The sequence below is a fragment of the Phycodurus eques genome, chromosome 2 (assembly GCF_024500275.1).
Source record: "Phycodurus eques isolate BA_2022a chromosome 2, UOR_Pequ_1.1, whole genome shotgun sequence".
Classification (NCBI taxonomy): Eukaryota; Metazoa; Chordata; class Actinopteri; order Syngnathiformes; family Syngnathidae; genus Phycodurus; species Phycodurus eques.
Genome location: NC_084526.1, coordinates 24,259,548 through 24,283,923, shown reverse-complemented (window position 1 = coordinate 24,283,923; position 24,376 = coordinate 24,259,548). Strand labels below are relative to the sequence as shown.

At 43.1% G+C, this 24,376-nt stretch overlaps 2 protein-coding genes across 3 annotated transcripts in view; both read right to left on the bottom strand.

Moving 5' to 3' along the window:
* The window catches only part of LOC133398618 (neuropilin and tolloid-like protein 2), a 31,404-nt gene extending 20,010 nt beyond the window's left edge, over window positions 1–11,394 (bottom strand). Inside the window, exons 1-4 of the mRNA XM_061670004.1 lie at window positions 11,237–11,394; window positions 7,657–8,129; window positions 2,017–2,073; window positions 1,801–1,944 (exon numbers count right to left, since the gene is read on the bottom strand). Coding sequence (XP_061525988.1) covers window positions 1,801–1,944; window positions 2,017–2,073; window positions 7,657–7,666 — 211 coding nt within the window. The 5' untranslated portion in view covers window positions 7,667–8,129; window positions 11,237–11,394. The remainder of the gene's footprint in view (window positions 1–1,800; window positions 1,945–2,016; window positions 2,074–7,656; window positions 8,130–11,236) is intronic.
* Window positions 11,395–11,460: 66 nt separating this feature from the next.
* Window positions 11,461–24,376, bottom strand: part of itfg1 (integrin alpha FG-GAP repeat containing 1) — a 250,490-nt gene continuing 237,574 nt past the window's right edge. Inside the window, exons 15-18 of one of the 2 annotated variants that reach the window (XM_061670006.1) lie at window positions 23,700–23,824; window positions 18,468–18,553; window positions 15,982–16,099; window positions 11,461–12,218 (exon numbers count right to left, since the gene is read on the bottom strand). In XM_061670006.1, coding sequence (XP_061525990.1) covers window positions 12,159–12,218; window positions 15,982–16,099; window positions 18,468–18,553; window positions 23,700–23,824 — 389 coding nt within the window. In that variant the 3' untranslated portion in view covers window positions 11,461–12,158. The remainder of the gene's footprint in view (window positions 12,219–15,981; window positions 16,100–18,467; window positions 18,554–23,699; window positions 23,825–24,376) is intronic. The other variant, XM_061670010.1, reaches the window with a different exon arrangement.

The following is a 24,376-nucleotide window of genomic DNA, read 5'->3' as shown; positions in this document are numbered from 1 at the left end:
TTTTTTACTCATAAGTGTATGATTTATTCCCGAATAATCAATACTTTTTTCTTCATCATAAAATGACAGATTGTTTTTAATTACACGTTTTTACTCAGAATTTTATGATTTTATGCTTGAAAATTTAAAACTTTTTCTTGTAAAACGATTTTTTCCCCCAAATGATTACATTTATTCATAATTGTATTATATATTCTGGAATTATCAAGACTTTTCCCCCTCATGTTATTATTATTAGTTTTTTCCCAACCTAAGATTACAACATTATTCGGGTCATATGTATGTTTTTTTTGGCATTAGATAACATTGTTTTCCCCTGTAACACGACAACTCAGTTCCCTTAACTAACCTGCGTGGCATAATGTTATGCTTGAGTTCTCATATTATTACAAATGAGTTCTGGTAGGATGATGATGAGTTTCACAAAAAAAATTTCTTCTTCTCGTCCACATTATGACTTCCTTTTTATTGTTTTTGGCATAACATAAGTGACATACATTTTTCTTGTGATACTACGGCTTTATCCTGGTAAAATTACGGCTTCACACATGTGAACATGTGGCCACACTTAATTTAAAGTCATCACACAAATAGAGCCCTAAGACTTTATTCTCATAAATGTACCTTTTTTCCGAAGTACATTACAATTTTCTTCTGGTAAAATTAGGTAAATTTTCATCATGTTGGATTTTGCTTTTGAAACAGTACAACCTTTTCCTCATGACATTACGACTGTATACTCATGAATTTACCATTTTTCTAGAACTTTACAACATTCAGGTAAAATAATGATGATTTTCACAACTATGTTTTAACATTAAGTTTTTTTTTTTCCCTTACAACATTATTTCATTTACATAATGTTGTGTTCTTATGCTCATACTTAACATTTTGTTTTGCGTAACATTGCCAACATTTTCCTCGTAAGATTACAACTTTGTTATGGTTGCATTACAGCAGTTTAGACAGCTTAAGCTTTGTTTTCGCCAAACTTCAGGCAACTTAATTCTCATAACTTTAGATTTTCTCTGTGGAACGTTAAGACTTTTTTCTCTCATAACATTATTGTTGTTCTTTCTCATCATAATAGTTTATTTTATATAATATATATATTCTATATATAATAGTTTATGTTTATGAGTAAATTTTTGGCATAACATGATGATTTTCAACTGTTTTTTCACCCCAAATTGATTGTTTTATTTCCGTAATATTCGGACCATTTTCAAAACTTTTTTAAAAATGCAATAGTACTCACTTAATTCCCTTAAGTTGAAATACATTGGTGCAACATTAGTCATTTTTACTCGTACATAGTACGATTTGATTTGCATATGTTTCTTTGCGGAACATTATGACTTAACTCTCTTACCTTTAACGACTCTCAGTTTAAAATGTCCTCATCTCTTCATGACTTAATAATAAATGTATGTTTTTTGGTTTGGCACCCATATTCCTTTATTTGGATATTTAATCACTGAAAAAGTAATTTCAAAAAATGTTGTAAAAGCCCCTCGCAATGTTATCATTAACATTAAGATTTTATTTAGCCCCAACATAATGACTTTGTTGCAACTATATAATTTTTCAGATTGTCCCTCGTTTATTTGAATATTTTTAATCACAAAAAAACATTTAATTTCACGTAATGTAGTAAAATCTGAGCAACAAACAAATATTTTTAGCACCAAAAATTGAACGGCTTCTCTCTTCATAACTCCAAATATCCTCAGTGGAGGGAACGAGCACTCAAGCTCAGTTCTGTAGATTGGATGGCTACCCACAATGCACCTGTCTCACCTTCCAGGATGTAGACGCACTCCTTGTTGGGCGGGTACGTGTCAGGGTACTTTGGCGACGTGAACACGCCGCCATTGATGTTGCGCACCCACGTGCCGCAATCGTTATGGTTCGGGCTCTGGACGCCATTGTCGCTAAGGGAGTCTTTACGAAGAATATAGATGACAGTAAATAGATTAGAATGGAGCTTCTAATCATATTTTTTGTCACGCTTACCTTTAGTTCTCTGTGCTAGAGCGAGGCCCTCTTCTATGAGAACGAGGAGAATCCACACTGGAAAGAACAGATGATATCATGCAAGATGAATAGGAAATATAGGGGTTTGTAATATTTTAGAATACTAATTTATGTTAACCTCCTGAGACCCGAGCTTTTGTCATGTGTGCATTTTGTATTTCCGCTTGCTATTTGGGATAAGTAAGACCTAATAAGTATAATAACTAAACTTGGTCTTTGTACAGGAAATGGTTTTTGCAGAAAATTATGTCCTTATATGTGGACAGTTGGCTTCTCATAACAAAAAATAAACATATTTGCTGTTTGGAACAGTCCAATTGGTGTACATACAAAATTTTAGCTTCGCACACAAGACTTCCCAGAGCAGCCTCGTGGAGGACTGGAGTGACCCGAGATCTTTTGCCTGGTGGTGGAAGGTGTCCATTGTCATTCTCTGCATCTGCAACATGAGCATCTTTTTGAATGGCGTCACCCTTGTCGAGGAATACCTGAGCCTCTACCATCCGAAACTTCATCAGAATCAGAATCATCTTTATTTGCCAAGTATGTCCAAAACACACACAAGGAATTTGCCTCCGGTAATTGGAGCCGCTCTAGTATGACAACAGACAGTCAATTGACAGAGAACACTTTTGAGACATAAAGACATTGAGAAAAAACAGTCACTAAGCAATAAAGGGTTGCTAGTTATCAGGTAATGCCGGTACTTTTTTTCCCCTGACAATTGTGCAAAAAGATGCAGAGTCCTCTAGCAATAGTGCAATAGTCCGGTTCAATGCATTGTGCAAAGGGCGCCGAGACATCAAGCGAGTAGTGTGATAATCTGGGACAATGTTGATTGTGCAAATGTTGCAGATACTCCTCAATCAGTGTGCAAATGGAGCAGATGCTACTCTGGCATGAGTGGCTAGTATTGGTCAACAACAGATATGCCAATAGTGCAGCGTGGCGAGACTACTACAATGAGTGCACGAGTAATGTATAATTGGCCCCACAGAAATGTGACAACAAATGCAAGTCAAAAAATTGCCAGCATGTTATAATGGAATTGTAGGTTAGGTGTTTAAGAAGTTGATTGGAAGAGGGAAGAAGCTTTTGGAATGTTTGCTAGTACTAATTTGCATTGATCGGTAGCGCCGACCTGAGGGAAGGAGCTGGAAGAGATGGTGACCGGGATGTGGAGGGTCCGAGAGGGTTTTGCACGCCCTTGTCTTAGTTCTGGCAGCGTGCAAGTCCTCAAGGGTGGGTAGGGGGGTACCGACAATCCTTTCAGCGGTTTTGATTGTCCGTTGCAGTCGGAGTTTGTCCTTTTTTGTAGCAGCACCAAATGAGACTGTGATGGAAGAACACAGGACTGATTCAATGATCGCTGTGTAGAACTGCCTCAGCAGCTCCTGTGGCAGGCCGTGCTTTCTCAGAAGCCGCAGGAAGTACATCCTCTGCTGGGCCTTTTTGAGGGCGGAGTTGATGTTGGTCGTCCACTTCAGGTACTGAGAAACTGTGATTCCCAGGAACTTGAAGGTCTCGACGGTTGACACGAGGCGGCTGGACAACGTGAGGGGCAGTTGTGGCGAAGGATGCCTCCTGAAGTCCACGATCATCTCTACAGTCTTGAGCGTGTTCAGCTCTAGGTTCAGTCGGCCGCACCACAGCTCCAGCCGCTCCACGTCCTGTCGATATGCAGACTCGTCATCATCCTTGATGAGCCGATGACAGTGGTGTCATCTGCAAACATCAGGAGTTTGACAGCCGGGTGCATTGAGGTGCAGTTGTTTGTGTAGAGATAGAAGAGCAGCGGGAGAGGACACAACCTTGGGGCGCCCCGGTGTGGATGAGGTGGCCTCCCCCAGCCTCACCTGCTGTGTCCTGCCCGTCAGGAAGCTGTAGATGGCAGGTGAGACACTGAGCTGGAGAGGCTTGGATGAAAGGAGTTCAGGGATGATGGTGTTGAACGCTGAGCTGAAGTCCACGAACAGGATCCTCGCGTAGGTCCGTGCACTGTTGAGGTGTTCTAGGATGAAGTGCAGTCCCATGTTGACTGCATCATCCGTTCGCTCGGTAGGCAAACTGCAGGGGGTCCAGCAGGGGACCTGTGACGCTCTTGAGGTGGTCCAGCACGAGATTTTCGAAGGACTTCATGACCACAGATGTAAAGACGACAGGCCTGTAGTCATTTAGACCCGAGATTGTAGGTTTCTTGGGGACTGGAATGATGGTGGAGTGTTTGAAACAGGATGGTACTTCGCACAGTTCCAGAGATCTATTGAAGATCTGAGTGAAGACTGGAGCGACCTGGTCCGCACAGACTTTGAGGCAGGATGGGGAGACATGGTCTGGGCCTGCCACTTTGTTAATCTTTTGTTGTTTGAAGATGCGTCTCACATCCTGTTCGTGGATGGTCAACGCAGAAGTCAGAGGTGTGATTGTGGTCGGTGGTGTGGCTGGGTGGGTGTGGGGTGTGAAAGTGTCCTTTTCAAATCTGCAGTAGAAGGTATTCAAGTCGTTGGCTACTGTGTTATTGTTCTCAGCTTGGGGGGATCGTTGCTTGTAATTAGTCAGCGATTGGAATGCATGCCAGACTGATTTAGAGTCGTTAGCGCTAAACCGTTTTTCCAACTTTGCTGCATGGTTCCTCTTTGCAATGTTAATTTCTTTAGTCAGCAGATTTCTATCGCGATTATACAGGGCCCATGATGACCTTCCATGGGCTACCAATTTCCTATCTCTGTGATACAGTAGTCAGCTGTTGACAAGAGCAAGGTCTGTGAAGTGCATTAGCATGCGAATGGTCCACTTTTTTTGTTCCCACACTCATTCGGTAGTAGCTTATCATCCTATCTGACAAGTCAACTCTTCCCATCTTTGAGTTATACTCGCGCACAACACATCTTTTTTTCTTTCTTGGACCACCGCTGGCAGGTGTCTTCTGGGTGTGCAGCATGAACAGTGGAGAACCACAAAACTGGCTGATTGTTATGCCACTTGACAATGCACGCTTTTCCATCTGCCCTGGTTACTGTGGCTGAGGAACCTCTGCCTTTCTGTTTCTGGGTTTTGTCATCTGGTAGCTTTTTCATTGCTTGAGAGACCCGGTTCTTCATCACTGTACCAGTAAGGTACACCTCGTTTTTCAGCATGTGATCTATAGCTCGTGTGCTGATGAAGAAGTGGTCACAATACACTTTAGTGCCAGCAGTCAGAGTTTCAGACAGACGTTTGATGACTAGTGTTCCTAAACCCAATCCTTCTGAACCCTGCCCCTACAAAGCTAGTGTCTTTGAACCTTGGTAGACTTCGAAGTCTAGCACTATTCCATCTACTGATGCCAGCACAAAATTCATCATTCCCACTGCATTCGGCTTGAGTGGCACTTACTGCCAGAATGTATGTGCCCATGTAAATGGGATCATCTGTTGGTCTACTGAGACCCTTTGAATGTACGATTGCTGAAAGGAGTCACTTTCCACAATTTGTAGATGTTCCTAATCGTGAAGATCGATGACCACTTTCAGATAGACGAACCGATCACGTGACATTGTGTTACTAATGGCAGTCAATGTGCTGCTCCACATAACCCAGTGGCAGCCAATCACTTCGCTCATTTTGCAAATAATCATTTACACCCTGAAATTTGTCTCTTCACACTCGCAAACCTTTCTGTATATTATGTATAAGCAGATGTACCACTTGAAGGAACTAATTACAGGTATAAATTCAACTAAATCATCACAAATTTAGCTAACCACATGGCACAAACAATACCGTTACATAGTCCCAATGTCCTCCAACAAGTACATAAGATTGATTGTTTTACTTTGCAGATGTCACTAAAATGTGTCAAATTTGAATGTCATATCAAGCGAGAGATGCTATTGTAGAGAAATACACTCATTTCATTCTGACATTTTTGATTAGGGTTTTACCTTTCTCAATTGTCTTTTGCAGATATTGCCGCCATTTTATTTTCCACTGAAATGGGTGTAATGTTGTGATATGACCACAAGATGGTGGGGGCAGTGCCCCCAAATGTGGCTCATAGGTCAAACTTTAAGAAAATGAAGTATCATTGGTCTGAGAGACAGAAATGGAATGTCCTCACATGAGTATGCAGGGTCTCAGGAGGTTAATAGTACATTTATGTTAACTATTTATTATAAGTTCATTAATGTTGTATGATTTATTTAGTTATATAGAGTATATTTGTAATACACACACATATATACATTTATTTAGCCCCATAAGTTACTGTTAAGCGTACTTTTGTCCCTTGAATGGTTCTATATAAACTTAATTATTATTATTATAGTTTTCTATTTATCTTTATTTTGACCAAAGAGTGGGTTTCTCTCCTGTGATGTTAACTCTGTCCAGGAAACATGTTTTAATTCCTCAATGTAGACAATTATTATGCTTTCCGCAACAGACACGCAATCACATAATTAGCTGACCTCTGGTGTGAGGTATAAAATAGTTGTGGGACAGCGTTAGAGGTGTCAAAATTTATCGATCACTCGACAACTATTTTGATAATTGATTAATTGTTTAGAGCGATTGTTTAACTTCAAAGTGTCCAAATCCTCGGATTTTGTTGTCCCTGTTGTTGCCATTCAGGCAGAAAAACTGGGAAAGAGTCGGCTTTGACAGAGAGTGTGAAAGGGGTTCAGGTTCCATTTCCCATGCGAATTACTCGGCGACCAATCAGTGCACATCGGCTTGTCTAACTCCGCCCTCTTGCACAGGTATATGGACCATCCATCCACCATTTTCCGAGCCGCTTACACCCTGAAGTGGTTGCCAGCCAATCGCAGGTATTTGGACCAATGAACCTTCAAATGAACCACACTCTTCTTCTTCTTCTCCATCAATCTATCACTCTGTCTATCCGTCGTTCTATCTATCCATCCAGCCATCTGTCCGTAAATCCATCCGTCCATATTTTTGGGGACACCCAGGTGTGTGTGTGTGTGTGTGTGTGTGTGTGTGTGTGTGTGAGACCGATGAAAGCCGGTGAAGCACACGCCGCTGACGCGACACCGTCGGATAGTGGAAATATATTTGCTTGAAGTCGTTGGAGACGCGGGTCTCCGAGAGCGGTTGAAGCCCAGGGAAGCTCGCCGCTGACACGACTCCTTTGTCCGGCCGCGCTGCGTCCTACAATGGAAGTGCGCTCGCTCCGCCGGTTGTGGCGCTTGAGTGAAGCGGGCAGCATTTTAATGAGACCAGAGCGCATGCATGCATGTACGTACGCTCTCTGACCTGGCTCTCATTTTGAAGCGTTTGAATGTATGCATTAGTACCGTGTACAAAGATTGGTGATTTGACGCAGGAAATCTCGCTTAACCCCCCCCCCCCCCCACCCCCTCCCTAACAGCTCCGTGGGGTGCATTTATATTGACGACGCTGGAACACAAAGCGAGAGGATGCTCGTCCACCGCACGCACACACGCCTCCGAACACGCACGCAACATGAGTTCGTGGCTCATTCCAGGAGATTTCCCATTGGAGTCTGCTCTGGAGAAGACTGTTGCTTCTTTAGAATATGGAGCTAATTATTTCCGATAAAGTTTTAGTGGTAATTATTTGATAATCAAATAATAATCATTACAAAGAGAGTCTCACCTCTGTGCATGATTTCCTCTGCAAAGACGTTCGTCTTTTCAAACTAGAATCCTCCCGCCTCGTCAATCTTCATAGGAGCGCCTAGTAAAGCTCGACATGGGGGCATCCATCCATCACGCACCGGCGGCTCCTCCTCAGCTCGGGTGCGCCGTGGAAAGTCCGGAGGAGCTCCTCAGCATCTCAGCCCGGTCATCGGCTTCCGACTGCGACTCAAACCCAAGTGAGACGCTCCAAGCAGGTTTCCAAAGAGACAGCGAGAGATTCTAAAAACATAGACGGACACGAAAGGAAGGGGAAGGGGAGGATGAGGAGGAGGAGGAGGTGTCCGCTCCGCTCCCAAGTCCGTGGGCGCACTGAGGAGGAGCTGCGCCCGCATTTAAAGCCGCCGGCGGGCGTTGCTGACATCAAGCCGTTAGTCGTCACCGGCGTCGTCAGGCGGACCGCATGGATGGCGACCCTCTTCCGGTTGCCGCCTTTCAAACGAAACACCAAAAGCGATCACAATGAACCAGGAAATCTTACACAGGAAGAGCCACAGTTAAAAGAAGTGGTATTTCAAAATACAGAAGAAAGTCACATTTTCAACGTACAGTATAAGTCAAGACACTTACACTTTTTAATATGAAATTGTACTGTACAGTATGTGTGTTTATATGTCATTAACAATCTGTGCTTTACAGTGAACCCCGGTTTATCACGGGATACGTTAAGACCCACACGAGGTAAATATTATAGAGAGACCTTATAAACACATTTAAACGTATTAAAACACTTTATGGTCTCACTTTCTCTCTGTCAAGAAATGGCCTTCTATAACATCACTTTGAGGAAGCAAAAAGAAGACTCTCGCTCACACTTCTCCCATTAAGATGTACAGTGTGCTTCTTCAAGCTGTTTGTTTGTCACTCCAAGTTTAAGTTCACTATAAAACTGTCACATTAAACAAACAAGAGAACTGAATATTGTATAAAAATGCAAATATTGTATTAAAATGCAATATGTTCAACCAAACCATGTAATTTTGTTAAGCAAAAATACGCTCTGTAAATGTTAACATATAATGCTAAATGCCATAGATGGGCCAAGGGAAACCTACATAGACGTTATGGTACTTATAAAACTTCCAATTGCGACTTTAACAGACACGCAGCAGCAACACATACAAACAGAGCATTATAGTATCACTCATCACAGTCACGGACTCTCTTTGCTCTGAGGCAACAATGAATGTTAACACTGCCAGTCCTCCATGTTAATATGGATATTTGAATTCAACAGCCGTCAATGGCAGTGAATGAATTAAAATGGCAAAATATGGCACCGTATTTCACGGAAGGGTCATCCTCCTCTTGTTATTCATTAAATAGGATACATTTTAAAAAACATTAAATAAAGCCCACTTTGTTCTTTAACTGGTCCATTGAGCATTTACATGATCAATAGTCCTGTCATTTCTTTGCATCTATTTAAAATGTCTAAAATTGGTAAAAAAATTTTTTATTCATCCATCCATCCATTTTCTGACTCGCTTCTCCTCACAAGAGTCGCGGGCGTGCTGGCGCCTATCCCAGCTGTCATCGGGCAGGAGGCGGGGTACACCCTGAACTGGTTGCCAGCCAATCACAGAATCTTTTTTTTATTTTTTTAGATAATAAAACAGTTAAGTGAAATCAGCCGTCATTATGATTTTGTTCATTATTTTATTAAATATCATTTCACGACTACATTTTTTATAACAGATAATGAAAATTAATGTTAAAATAATTTGTACATACATATATATTTTTTAAATGAACATTTTATCAATTGTTTTAATTAAAAACTACCATTTCATTAATACATAAAAAGTATCATAACAATAAACTATTTGACATACACATAACTTATTAGAATAGTAACAAAATTGTCATTTTTTCTCCATCAAAGACTCAATGCAGCTCTGCTTACCTTTTGTTTTTTACAAGATAGCAGGGGCGTCACACCCATGTTTTATTCATGATAGTGTTTTAGACTTGGAAGAGGATCTGAATCTTTCTTATCTGGCTGATCAGGTCATAGATGGGGAGAGAAACTTGGGGTGCAGGTGGTTATTATGTAAATTAGCGCCACTGTTATATTACATTTTGAAAAGATTCTGGACAGTTTACAGGCACAGTTTTTTTGAAATTTTCCAACACTTAAAGATTGACTTGGTCATTCAATTTTACATTTGATAGGTGGGAAAGCACTTCAGACCCTTAATTTTTACATACAACACCAATTCCAATGAAGTTGGGATGTTGTGTTAAACATAAATAAAAACAGAATACAATGATTTTCAAATCATGTTCAACCTATATTTAATTGAATACACTACAAAGAGGGCGGCACGGTGGCCGACTGGTTAGTACATACAGGTTTTGGATAAACATATGCTGCCATCCAAGCAACGTCTTTTTCATGGACGCCCCTGCTTAGTTCAGCAAGACAATGCCAAACCACATTCTGCATGTGTTACAACAGCGGGGCTTCATAGTAAAAGAGTGCGGGCATTCTCCCATTGAAAATGCGTGGTGCATTATGAAGCGTAAAATACGACAACGGAGACCCCGGACTGTTGAACAGCAGAAGCTGTACATCAAGCAAGAAATGGGAAAGAATTCCACCTACAAAGCTTCAACAATTAGTGTCCTCAGTTCCCAAACGTTTATTGAATGTTGTTAAAAGAAAAGGTGATGTAACACAGTGGGAAACATGAACCTGTCCCAGCTTTTTTGGAACGTGTTGTAGCCAGTTAATGATTATTTTCTAAAAACAATAAAGTTGATCAGTTTGAACATTAAATATCTTGTCTTTGTAGTGTATTCAATTAAATATACGTTGAACATGATTTGTAAATCATTGTATTCTGTTTTTATTTGTTTAACACAACGTCCCAACTTCATTGGAATTGGGGTTGTACAAGCTATTAAAAAGTAAATTTACATAATATGTTCCCATTAAGCCGGCACGGTGAACGACTGGTTAGCAAATCTGCCTCACAGTTTTGGGGACCGTGGTTCAAATCCTGGCCCCGCCTGTGTGGAGTTTGCATGTTCTCCCCGTGCCTGGGTGGGTTTTCTCCGGGCATTCCGGTTTCCTCCCACATCCCAAAAAGAATGAAAAGAAAAGAATGAAGAAGGTAGTAGGTAGAATGAAGACTATAAATTCCCCGTCGGTGTCAATGTTAGTGCGAATGGTTGTTTGTTTATATGTGCCCTGCGATTGGCTGGCGACCGGTTCAGGGTGTACCCCGCCTATCGCCCGAAGATAGCTGGGATAGGCTGCAGCAGCGCACAACCCTAGTGAGGCTAAGCGGTAAGGAAAATGGATGGATGTTCCCATTAACTACTGAACACAAGATTGAGGTTAGCTGCAATAATTTCATTGATGAAGACTGATTAAGTGAGGTGTGATATCCATGCTATTATCTTGAAAGTGGGAGGACTTCCAGTTGTGTTCTGCCATGCGTACGTAAAGTGCACCATCCCCTCTACATACACAGCGACTAGCACATCACTGTAAGACTGCATGGCGTTGATGTGAGAATAAAAATACTTACAATCTCACACTCATGTCTCTCTCTCTCTCTCTCTCTCTCTGCATGTTTTATGCTGCAGGCTGCAGGGAGAGAAAGGGGGGTGGGGGTCTTCTCGGCAAAATAAAAAGCTGTTTCATTTCGCTGCTGCACCCAGATCAATTCAAGAAAAGACCTTGGGGGGTGCAACTAGACTGAAGCCTGGGGTGTCTTTTTCAGGCTGAAGCATAGAGCACACAAACACAACACACAGTCAATAACTTTTATTACTCACATCGAGTTGCTGCGGCGTAAAATAATAAATTACACGCATGACTGTTTTAAAAAAAGTGCAAATCCCAAAACATGTTAACCAACAGTCGCAGTGGACCCACAGTAGCTTCAAAAAGACAAGAATGAGTTCATTAGACGATGAATTAAAACGACTTAAGACAAAGTTTCGGCAACATGGAAGGCAGGAAAAAAAACTTGACATTCGACCACAAATGGATTGGAGTTGGACAATGACACTGCACGCTACCACGGCAGCTATTTTGCCAAAACAGGATAATAACACAGCAGTCAGCAATAAAATGTGAGCAATTTTAGACCATGAATAATTTCCAGATAAGAAAATGAGCCACAATATGTTTTTTTTCTTACATAAACAAACGGCGCTTAGGAGTGAGAGTGTGATTGTGAAGGTAACACATAAAGGAGGGGGAGGTAAAGACGGGTAGCTAAAAGGGGACAGGTAAAGGGTTAAGGGCGATAGGTAACATGTAAGGTGGTCCAGTAAACGGGGTGGGTGACGGGTAAAGGGAGGCAGGTAAATAGTAACGGATAGAGGGGGCAGGTAACAGGGTCAGTTAAAGGTAGTAGATAAAGTGTGCAGGTAATGGGGGAAGGTTAAAGAGGGCCAGGTAATGGGGTTGGGGGCGTCCAGCCACGATGCAACGCTGACTGGTCACATGGCATCAAAATGGAAGCGGTGAGCTTCCTGCCTCTTCTCCCGCTCGTCTGCTTTCTGAAGTACACAAAAACAAGAAAAAAATGATCAGAACGACAACAAGACAATGTGAGGTCACAATCAAAGACTTCCTTCAACCCGTCGCATACTCTAACTTGCAAACCCCCCCCCCCCCCCCCCATTTCACTTGACAAGCTAAAAATAATAATCCTGGCCAAAAAGGTTTTCGCCGACAGCAGCAATTTCTCACTTCGCTGTCGAGTTTCTTTAAAGTGACAGCTGACGTCCTATTGAAAATTCACGCACGCACGCTGCGTATTTTCCTTGTGTTTTTATCTACCTTTTCAACCACTGCTAAACAATTTCCCAGATTGGACCACTGGACCAGATTAACAGGATTCTTTATTTTGCCATCATACAAAGGGTTGGTTTCAACCGAAAGATGATGCATAATTTGTCACCCTGTCACATCTTTTGGTTTTTTTTCTCTCTACATATCAGTAGTTCATTCATCTTGCCAAGTATTGACTGCTGATCCTGCCTCTTTGTTTTTTCATTTTGGCAGCAGTAAAGAGGAAAGGCTGGGAGTTTTTTTTTTGCTTTGGCCAGGCACATCGACGTGGACGCACTAATCGGGCATCTCGGGGACGGCATCCGTCAGCCAGGGCACCCGAATCATTAAGCAGCGGCGCATTGATTTGTGTCCATCCGATGTTTTTAATGATGCCGTTGTTTCTGATGTGGATTAATTAAGTCGGATGCTGCGCCTCAGGTGGGAAGACGCTTCCTTTGCAGTGATTGATTGGCCTCCTTAAATATTCTTCTGCTTTGCGCCATATGGATGTTTGCAGTGCTAAGTTAGCAATGGGCTTAACGCCTGTCATCCACCTTACTTTGTTGTTAGGAGAGCAAATGCCAGCAAGTAAACACAGCCAAATGCTAAATGCCAGTCAGCCTTCTGGTCCTGACCTTAAGTAAGGCACTACCAAAAGCAACAGTTTTTGAAAAGACAGCGACAGAAGCCAGACACAGCATCATGTAATTTAGCAGCACTGTCAATCATCAATAGACCAACAAAAAAGCCATACTTGAACAGACAGTAAGTCTGCCATTTCGGTTTGAAGTGACCATTTTAGAGTCATTCTGGCCATTTCCAGGGGTCCTTCAAAGACAAACTTGTCCTAGAGATTTTGTCTCATTAACACCAAATTTTCATGGGTGAAGCTAAACTGCAGAACATTTGAATATTTGCCACTGTGTGTGATTGGACCGTGGCGCTGAAGTTTGATGACTTGCCACAAAACAAACCCTAAGTCAACTCAGCAAGGTCAACGCTTGACTAAATGTCTTGAAAATTTAGCCCAAAAGCCTTTTTCACTATAGCAGCATGACATGTAGTAGCATTATCTATCATGAGTTGACTCACAAAGTCTTAAGAAGTCATTCCTGAAAAGGCAAGGGAAATCTGCCATTTTGGTTCAAAGCAGCCAATTTAGGGTTCATTTTGGCCATTTTCAGTGGTCAATTGAAGATGAACACATCCAAGAGATTTTCTGTGATTGCTGCGAACATGTATACTAAGGCTGCGCGGTGTATTGTTTGATCATCGTCATCGCGATGCGCGCATGAGGAATAGTCACACTGCAAAGGTCTTGGTGATGAAGGGAACAAAAGAACTTCGGGTATCCAACATGCACTGCACGTATCATTCTACCAATCACAATCCCACTGTGAATAGTGTAACCTTGCAAAACATTGGCCAAATAATTATTATAATCTCCCTAATTGTCACTCCCAGCTATAGTTTAGTGTAAAACTGTCACGTAAAACAAATAATAAAAAAAACGAATGTCTGATAACCTAAGAGCTAGCATACGGTGATAAGAAAAGCCAGACATGCTAATAAGATTAGCAATGATGTTACAGTACATGGAGCAGCCCAGAGATGTGGTGTCGTCCCTGGGTGCTTCGGAGGACATTTTGGACTGTCCATTCTTCAATGAAAGCTTGAGGTAATGTTCACATACCTTTAATACAGCTCGCAAACAGGCAACATAAGTCGTTAATAATTAAAAACACAAATGGCTTGGTGATGAAAGCAGAGCGGAACATGTGCGTTTCGATGAGTGATTTAAATGATGGGAGGGGCGGCGACCGCGAAGCAGGTTTTGTGTTTTGTTGGTGGTATTAAGAGAAGGCTTGCGGTGGAAGAGCAGAGGCTGCATGCAGGAGTGCAGTGGTTGAGTCTGTCAGGTAGGAGAGGTCTGGTTGTGGAGGGCTTTATGGGTAAGGAGGAGGAGTTTGAATTGAATACTTTGGGGAATGGGTACCCAGTGGAGGTTTTGGAGGACAGGGGTGATGTGGTCGCGGGAACAGGTGCGAGTGAGGTGGCAGGCGGCGAAGTTCTGGATGAGCTGGAGTTTATTGAGGAGATTGCAGGTTGTGCCATAAAGGATCCTGTTGCAGTAGTCAAGACGGGAAGTGATGAAGGCATGAATCAGGGTTTTGGCAGCAGTGAAAGACAGTGAGGGGCGGAGGCAAGATATGTTTTTCAGATGAAAGAACGCTGTTCTGGAAATGTGACTGAGGTGTTGGTTGAAGGACAGGTTGCTGGGGAAGATGATAGCAAGCTTGTGGCAGTGAGGGGAGGGTGACAGAGTGGAGTTGTCGATGGTGAGGTGGAGAATGCAAAGAATCTCAGTTTTTGAAGTTATGTGTGGGTGGAGCATGGTGGCGGAATTTTATTACTCGCCTTTAAACACAAAACCTGTAACTCCACGAAGTCTTTGCTCGTCAAAGCGCTTGAAAAAGTCCAGCCCCTGAAGCCAATTTCATTTATCAATTCAGTAGCAGTTTTGATCATAAGTACATGCACAAAAAAGTCTCAAGGACCCATGTCCAAATAGACATAGGAAGTGTGCCATTTCGGTTTGAAACAACCACTTTAGGGTCCATTTTGCACATTTTCAGGGGTCCATTAAAGACAAACCTCTCCTCGAGATTTTGTTCGATTGCCGCCAAATTGTAACTACTCGACACAAGGGTGGCAGTAAATTGTGAGGGATTTGAGTTTTCGTCATTGTGGGTGGGTGGAGCATGGCGGCAAAGTTTGCTAACTCGCTATAAAATATGAAAACAAACTTCACAATGTCAAAGCTTGAAAATTCAACTCCCAGACAGTTTCACTTAGCAACACTGAATGTAGTAGCGATGTCTATCATGAATACATTAAAAAAAAGGTCACAAGAACCCATGTTCAAAAAGAGACAGGACGTCCTGCCTGCCATTTTTGTTCAAAGTGGCCTGTTTCCTCGGGTCCTTCAAGAAAAAAAAGTGTCCTGGTGATTTTGTTAGATTGCAACCAAATGACAACGTTAAAATGCAAAGTTTTTGCCTCTGGATGTGGGTGAAGTTTGATGACTTGCCATAAAAAACAAAAATCGCAGGGCCACATTTTTAAACATGCTCACATGCGCACACATGTGGCCGATGGCTGGGCAAGGATGCCAGTGACGACCGATCTCAGCAGTCGGCATTCGCGCAGTGTGCCGCAAAGATAGTGGAAACGCACAAGAACAACCTAAAAGTTGCATGTTCTCGTGTATGCGTGATGCAGTAGCGCGACCGTCGCGGAGTAAGCGGGAAAGGCGGGAAAATAAGTGGTGGCGGAGGCTTCCCCGGGGGTGTATTTATGAGAGTAATCAAAGAGTAGATCCGCCATGCTGAAAGGACGGAAGATGCCAATTACAGCACAACGTCCTCCAGGGTCTGACTGTGGGATATTAGCTCAGTGTGTGTGTGTGTCTGCAAGTGTGCCGACCTTCTCCTGCCAGTGGAGGATGCCGATGATGACAAGTATGAAGACGCACACGCCAATGAGGGCGATGGCGGTCAGCAGCACACTGTTACTGGGTGTCAGGTACAGTTTGGCGCTCCAACTGCACACAAAAAAAGAAAGAAAAGAAAAGACATCATTATGATTCATTAGATTTGTTTTAAAGTTGTTAGTGTCAAAATGAGTGTAGGGTACCAAAATAGGTTTGTCACCCTCCCCTTTACCTTTTACACATTTTGTTAGATGACGGCCTTACTCCAAAATGGATTGAACTCATTTTCCCCCTTAAAATTCTCACACGACACCCCATAATGACAAGAAATAAAAATTTGGTTAAAAAGCAATATAGAACAAATTCACCCTTTATTGCCTCTTTGTTCGAAAGAAAAATACTGATACAGTACTTCCATTGATGAGAGGGATTGTCATGGGTGTGTGTTCTGGTTGTTGTCTTCCCCCTGTCTCGTACACACCTGCTCCTGAGAGCATCTTCCCCACCTGTGCCTCGTTTACCCTAATTACCCCTTGCATTTAATCGCGTGTCTCATTCTTTCTGGTCGCCAGTTCGTTGTACCTTGTTGTCACGTTCCAGCATTCCTTGTTTCCACGTCACCGCCTCATAGTAAGCCTAGACCCTGTTCTGATTATTGACCTTGCCTTTTTGCCTCACGTTTTTTGGATACTGTTGCCTTTTCGGATTGCCTGCCTGTGTACCGACCTCAGCCCGTTTATTAAACCTCTCTTATTGAAACTGTCCATTTGAATTGGAGTCGTGCATTTTGGGTCTTGTCCTTTGTTCCGTTCATGACAGCGATGTACTGATCCGATACCAATATCCGTACCAATATTGTACATCTGTACTTGTACTCTCTGGGTCCGAGTCATGCCAGCAGAGTGGAGGTACTTAAAATATTATAATATATAATGTATAATAAATAAGCCTAGTAAATTCACCACCCTGCCAAATTTGAATGATTAAAAGAAAACAAAAAAATCTATTATGCGGCTTCAAAATCTTGCAAAACTCAAGCCGTGTCGCTGCTGTCAAATGCTGAGGGTGTGTCCGTTGAATGTACTGAAACTATGGCCTGCTCAACTGTTAACTGTCAATCAAATACAACTACTGGGAATAGCAGTGTATATATGAAAACAATAGTATCCCACATGATGTAAAATCATGTGAGGAGGCTCACCTTCAAAACTGAATAGTTACTGTGACCTACAATCAATGAATACTGTAAATTTTCATTTATAATATGCTCTAGAACATAATGTGCACGCTCTAAATTGATCCCAAAAATCAGGGAAAACCCTTCTACGCATTTAGAATGTGCACCATCAATTTGCTCTTATCCCTATGCTCAAAAGATCCCAGTATTATCCATATTTTATTAGGGTTTTCAAAGAAATAATTATGTTTTATGTGGATGCACTAATTTTTTATTTTATTTTTAACCACCCGTGTCGGGACAGTTCACCTTTAATGTAAAAAAAGCTTCATGTTCCTTAATGTCACAAAATGTATGTGTATATGATATATATATATATATATATATATATATAATATATCAGAACGAAATCCCCAATATTTTGGATTTTATATCAGTATGCCCGCACGCCTGCAAGGACATCATGATTCTCAGGTGAGCAGGTGAAAATGTTACCATAATATATATACATTTGTAAAATAAGACTATATATCATATTGGAATGAAAGTACACCTTTTTTACAACCCCTAGGTACTGGTATACAATTACACAATGTGAAAGAATTGTTTCACTTTCCTTATACCAATGTATAATGCACTCTATCAACTTTTAATTATTATTTTGGAAAAAAAAAAAAGCATTATACAGTACATGACAGATTACAGTGAGCACATATGCCAACTTAAACACATTGGTGGGGACCCGTCACAAAGCGTCACGGACTGGCGGCCCAGCCTGGCTTGCTCCGCCGGCAGGCCCCGAAGGCTACCTGGTTGATCCTGCCAGTATATATAATCTGAAAGATTAAGCCACGCAAGTCTAAGCACACACGGCCCTGTACAGTGAAAATGCAAATGGTCAACTGAATAAATTTAACCTAATGTTGGAAAAGATTGGGATGATCTTGTTTATCACGCTCTACTGTGATATTCTCAAAAGCATCAGAAAATATTGTGATCTCAAGTAACCATCTGGTGCTGGAAGATCATTTAGGTATACAGCTCACGGCATCCATGTGTGCGCTTGTGTGTTGCCATATGTACTGCCAATTGGGACACTACACACCACACAGACACACACCATGGGATCACATGCTGTGTTTGCGTGTGTGCTGTGTAAGTGTGTTTACACAACACCAGAAAATCTGCGCTGCTAACTTAAAGAGTGTTGTCGCGAAGCGGCGGCGCCGACAGTGTCCATGGCAACAAGGACCCTGAGCATCCCATGGAGGGGCAGGGGGGTATGTGTGAGTGTGTATATACCTGCTGGGCTGATTGTGTGGGTAGGGGATGACAATGAGCTGAGAGTTGGGGATGATGGCCGTCCATTCCTGCTTCCTGGACTCCTGCTGGGACACACAGAGAAAATATCGTGATATATCAATTAACGCACCGTATTGTGATGCCACTGGAAAATAATGTGAGGATATTGATTATAACACCACATTATGATACCACTGGAAAGTATCGGGATGGTATCAATTATCGGTCTATATCCTGATCGTGTTGGAGAAGACTGTGATCATGAACTAGCAGTCAACTTCAGGTTAGGAATGTTAAAATGTTGCCAGTAACATTAATTAAAGTTTAAAGTTCTGAGTGGGTCAACACTCAAGAATCTGAAAAATAAATAGAAATAAAATAAGATGATTAACCTGCAGCTAAATGTTCAAAACTGTTTTTCTGTCTATTTTCTCCCATGTATTTAATGGCAGTTTCCTGCCTTGGGGCAAAAACATCCAGTTAAAACAGTTGACAACGCATACACACAAGCGTACGCACATGCACGCGCACACACAGTGCATCAGCAACCATAGCATCACTCAGCATTGACGCATCCACTTCACTTTATTGGATAACTTTCAACTTTGAAAAACAACAAGTTGAAAAACAATTAGCCCGACACCAATTTTTACTGACTGATACGAAATTAGGTGGACATGTCTACCATAACAAAAAAGCAAAAACAAATCTCAAGGACCCATGCCCATTAATAAACAGAATGTAGGTGACTTTGATTTCAATAGATAACATTGAAAAGGACTGGGCGGAACGGCGGCCGACTAGTTAGATAGAGCGTCTAGCTCACAGTTCTGAGGACCCGGGTTCAATCCCCGGCCCCGCCTGTGTGGAGTTTGCATGTTCTCCCCGTGCCTGCGTGGGTTTTAGCTGGGATAGGCTCCAGCATGCCCGCGACCCTAGTGAGGACAAGCGGCTCAGAAAATGGATGGATCGATGGATGGATGGATGTTGCTGGAGGTAATTAAATAGATAATTTACCATAATCTTAATAAATTTAATGAAATTACATTCCAACACCATATATATAAAATATGTATTACATTTTAAATCTATTGAATATAATATTAAACATAATAGAAAGGGGCGGCACGGTGGGTCCGCCTCACAGTTCTGAGGTCCGAGGTTCAAAACATGCATTAATTGGAGACTCTAAATTGCCCGTAGGTGTGAATGTGAGTGGGAATGGTTGTTTGTTTTTCTGTGCCCTGCGATTGGCTGGCAACCAGTTCAGGGTGTACCCCGCCTCTTGCCCGATGATAGCTGGGATAGGCTCCAGCAGTCCCGTGACCCTAATGAGGAGAAGCGGCTCAGAAAATGGATGGATCGATGGATGAAAAGGACTGCAATATTGTAGATTATCACAGTACATTAGATAATGTTGAAAGCATTGGAAACTATTGTGATGTCACCGATTATCACACCATATCCTGATACAATCTCTCTCTCTCTGCTGATACCATAGAGAGCATTGGAAAACATCATGAAAAAAAATCAATAAGGTCGCCATATTGTGACACCTTTGAGAGTTGGAAAATATGAAAAATTCGATTATCCTCCCAAATTGTGAAACTGTTGACAGCACTGGAAAGCACTGACATAGTGTTGGAAAACATCATGATGATATGGATTGCTGTGCCGTATCATGGTAATGTTGATATTAGAGGAAAACATCACAATATAATACTTAAATAGATAATGGGATTCATCATCAATTACATCGGAGTGAATTGTTTTTGTTTGTGTTGTTACATAGCTTTTACACAGCTATCGTTTATCCCAATTTGATTTATCGAACTGTACTGTGCTAAAGTGTTAGGCGTAAACGCGGCTAAGCTGAATCATCATAATTAAAATTGTCATTTTCTAATGATTCATCTGGATCGTGCATTTATCAGAGGAAGGGATGACTCAATGAATTTACACTATCCTGCGCGGATGTTAGGAAGACAAAAAAGTGCCAGTTCAGTTTCAAATGCGGAAAAAGTGGCACACCGCAAGATTGATGACACCAGTGAAGGAGTGAATCCCCCCCCTGTCAAGGGTGTTCAGGAGACACTTAAAAATGATCCCCCACCTCTTCTCTGTGCACCTTCCCACCTTGACTTGGAATGGCCCGAAGCAGTCCATTCCTGTCGAGAAGAGGGCTGGCTTGAAGAGACGCAGACGAGCAGGTGGCTCGTCTTCCGTCGTGGGAACAGCAGGTCTTGCCTTCATGCGTCTACAGTCTTTGCATGTGCGCTGATAGCGACGTACGGCTTCCTGACCTTGCAGGATCCAGTATGAGCGTCGTATCTCTGCGAACACTCTTTCTGGCCCAGGATGATGCAGGTGACTGTCGAAGTCTTGAATGAGCAGGCTTGTAGAAGGGTGACCAGGATCCAGGACAATTGGATGCACCGCTGTCTGCTCGTAGTCTTCAGCGTGATGAAGCCGTACCTCCAACATGAATGAGCTCCTTTCCTTCATCCAGCTCAGGGGACAAGGTGAGCAACCTGCTGCTGGATGGGAAGGGCTTGCCATCCTTCAGGAGCCTCAGCTCTTCTGGGAAGCTCTCACGCTGGGCTTGCTTGAGGATGAGGATCTTCGCCTGGCGGTACTCTTCAGCAGTCGGGCTACAGCTCTGACCTGCCGCCCTCCGCAGCTCCTGCACTGTAGCATCTCCTTTCAGGTATCACACTGTTCCACTTCGGTCACGCTGCCAGTGGCTGCCGTGACACCACAGAATGTAGACTTGCGCAGCTCAGAGGCACCATCGTACGGTTCGACATTGGGCCTGACCGGCCACTCTTCACGGGGTTGAAGGAGGAACGGGGGCTCTTGGCTCCACCTGTTGGGCTTCACAAGGTCCTGCAGTCTCTTGCCCCTTATGATGTCATCAGCGGGATTCCTTACTGAATCTACGTACCGCCAGGCATGGGAGCTTGTGAGTTCCTGTATTTCTGCCACTCCGGGGCCAACAAAGATCTTGAAGCGGCAGGACTCTGACTGCAGCCACGTCAGCACCGTTGTGGAGTCCGTCCAGAGGATGGTCTGAACAATGTTTAGCGCAAGTTCTTTCTCAATGACCTTAGCCAGTTGGGCTCCAGTGACGGCTCCACACAACTCCAATCGTGGTATGGAAAGGATACGCTTAGGTGCAACTCCTGAATGGGCAAGGAGGAAGGATAGATGGACTTGACCTCGCTTGTCGACTGTTGTTAGGTATGCCACTGATCAGAGAACACATCGACCTCATGGGTAGCGCGTGACTCATCTGTGTCAGCTGGTAGATACGCTCGTGGCAGGGTGACTTGAGGCAGCAACCTTAGCTCTTCCTCCCAGTCGTTCCACCTTTGCAGGAGGTCTTGGGGCAGAAGAGGGTCATCCCAGTCTCTGTGTTTATCCCAAAGACGTCTGACAAGCATTTTGGCTCGAGTGGTGTATGGCATGAGGAACCCCAAGGGGTCGTACTGACTGGCGAGGACCCGGTAGATGTTCCGTATTGTTGGGACGCCATACTCGATTAGTCGGTGTTTATAGCCTATGGAGTCAATTTGACAATGTCCGAGTGTGAGTGTGGATTTAGGGGAGTCAACTCGGTCTTGGGCGAGCCAGAGCTCGAAACGGTCTGATCTGGCAGGTCTTCGATGACTCCTGGCACATTGCACGCCCACTACCGTAGGTCAAATCCGCCAGCAGCTAGGAGCTGCCTGAGTCAGACATGTCTACTAGACGACCCCCCGGTCCGGCCAATCCTCTTCGTCCTCAACGTGGAGAGGATGAGGGTCACTATGGCTGATGGAGTAAGGCAGAGATTGCTGAAGGTTTATGACTTTGACGATTTATGACTTTGACGATCTGCCGCTCTGGGTAGTACAGGTCCGCCTCATGGAGGACAGCAACCTGCCTGTGGTGATCGGCGTAAGGAGAGGGGGTGGAGTAGTGGGGGGTCATCTTGCCCGCTCCCGCCTCATGAGATAGCCATGCTTCCTTGTGCCCATGCCTGTTTGGTTGCCTGTGCCCGATGTAGCTGACTTGATAGTCGTCCAAATGGGTTGGTAGGTGTGTCTGACGCCTCGGGCGGGCTCCACTGTCTACGAACTCCATATTGTCCAGGGGTAAATGGCGCATCCGGCTCGAAGGACCACAAATGTTGGAGAGACTACGTTTGGACTGTATAGGTGATTGGCTCAATTTAAGTATGCTCCGTTCAGTGTCGGTCAGAACACAATGGATAAGAACGTGAAGTTGGTATTGTTGCAGGCACATTACAGGCGTTTGGGTGTTTCGGTCTCTGTGCGTGGGTGTGTGTGTTTTATTATTCAGGGACGCACACGAACACTGCACACTGTTCAACTCTGATAGCAGCGCAACAAGTCCAGCTGCTGTGAATGCACCTTAGTTTTGAACAGACTTAGCCAGAATCAATTGCAACTTAAAGTGACAGGTCGATCCTGTGGCTCAAATCACTCTCAAACAAATATAATCACAAACAATATTTGGAACCTTTCTAACAGTTAGGGTTTCAAATTAGGGTTTCAACCAGTGTTACGTTTCAATTCAGTGGTTTTCACCACTTTCAACTGCATTCATGAGTTCTCTCTGCCTGAATTATATCATTATTGACCATCCTTTATCACACAATAACAAGTAATAACAATTACTTATTTCCCCCATTCTTTGATACTTTAACCAGATATTGAGATCAGTGTGTGAAAAAAGTCTCATGGCTGTCTTAATCAAAATGTGGGACAAGGATCATTTTAAACCAAAACGCCACCTCCTCCTGTATTTTGTGTAAATAACTGAGGCATTAAGGCATGAGTTGATTATACTTGCAGATGGCTGAGAGACGAGCTGCTTTGTTGTCATCATGTTTCCTCGTGCCTTAATAAAGGCGAGTAGACTTCTTTGGGGCCCATAGGGACGTCACCAAATGTGTAAGCAGGAGGAGGAGGATGAAGAGGTGGAGAACAAAATCTTTCAACTTGAACTTTGTATGTTTGAAACTAACTCTAACCTTGGCTTGAAACCCTAATTAGAGATCTCAACCCCGTCTTAAAAAACTTGAAACCCTAATTGCTTTTAAAGTGAATGTTACGGTGAATGCAGCTTGTCTCAGCGTTACAGGCAGACTATTTATTTATTTATTTTTTTTACACGGCCCACACTATCAGGGTGGTAAGGGACTGTAGGCTGCGAAATTCCACTCACCGCTTCTCCGGGCCGGTGCGGAATGCCAACCACCAAGTGGTCCAGGAAATTGGCGCTACGTCCCAAGCCCAGCACAGTGTAGGGCAGCTGCAGGGAGAAGTGCGCTGACTGGCTCAACTGACCCGCTGCAGGGAGAAGACAGAAAGACTGAATAGAAGAGAAAATTAAGTAAAACTTAGCTCGAAAAAAATGTACATTTCTATCATTGTAAAAGGACATTTATTATGTGCCACTCTTATATTTGGTCAAACTGGATGCACCAATGCTGTGACCAGGAAATGTCAAATGCATGTCTCATGGATATATTATAAGACGGATGGAGAAATAAAAAGGCCTTGTTATGGACTCTGAAACATTACGACCTCAATGGCTAATTAAATCAAATTAATCATCTAATGCAAATAATCTTTTATGAGCAGTGTCCAATCTAACTATGACCTCTTTGGCCCTTGTTTCACATCCCCCCACCCTCCACCTTCTACCCCACGCATCAACCCATCAGCTGCTGTGTTTCGCCCACGCTGCCCAACTCTTCCAAGTGCAGCTGACATAAATCAACCTCTACGTGGTAAACAAAGATGGGAGGGGAGTAAACGAGAGAGAGCGAGGGAGCCTGGAGGCAGCCAGTGATCAGAACTAATGTGGATGGACGACGCATTGCAAAGCTACGCCTTGCT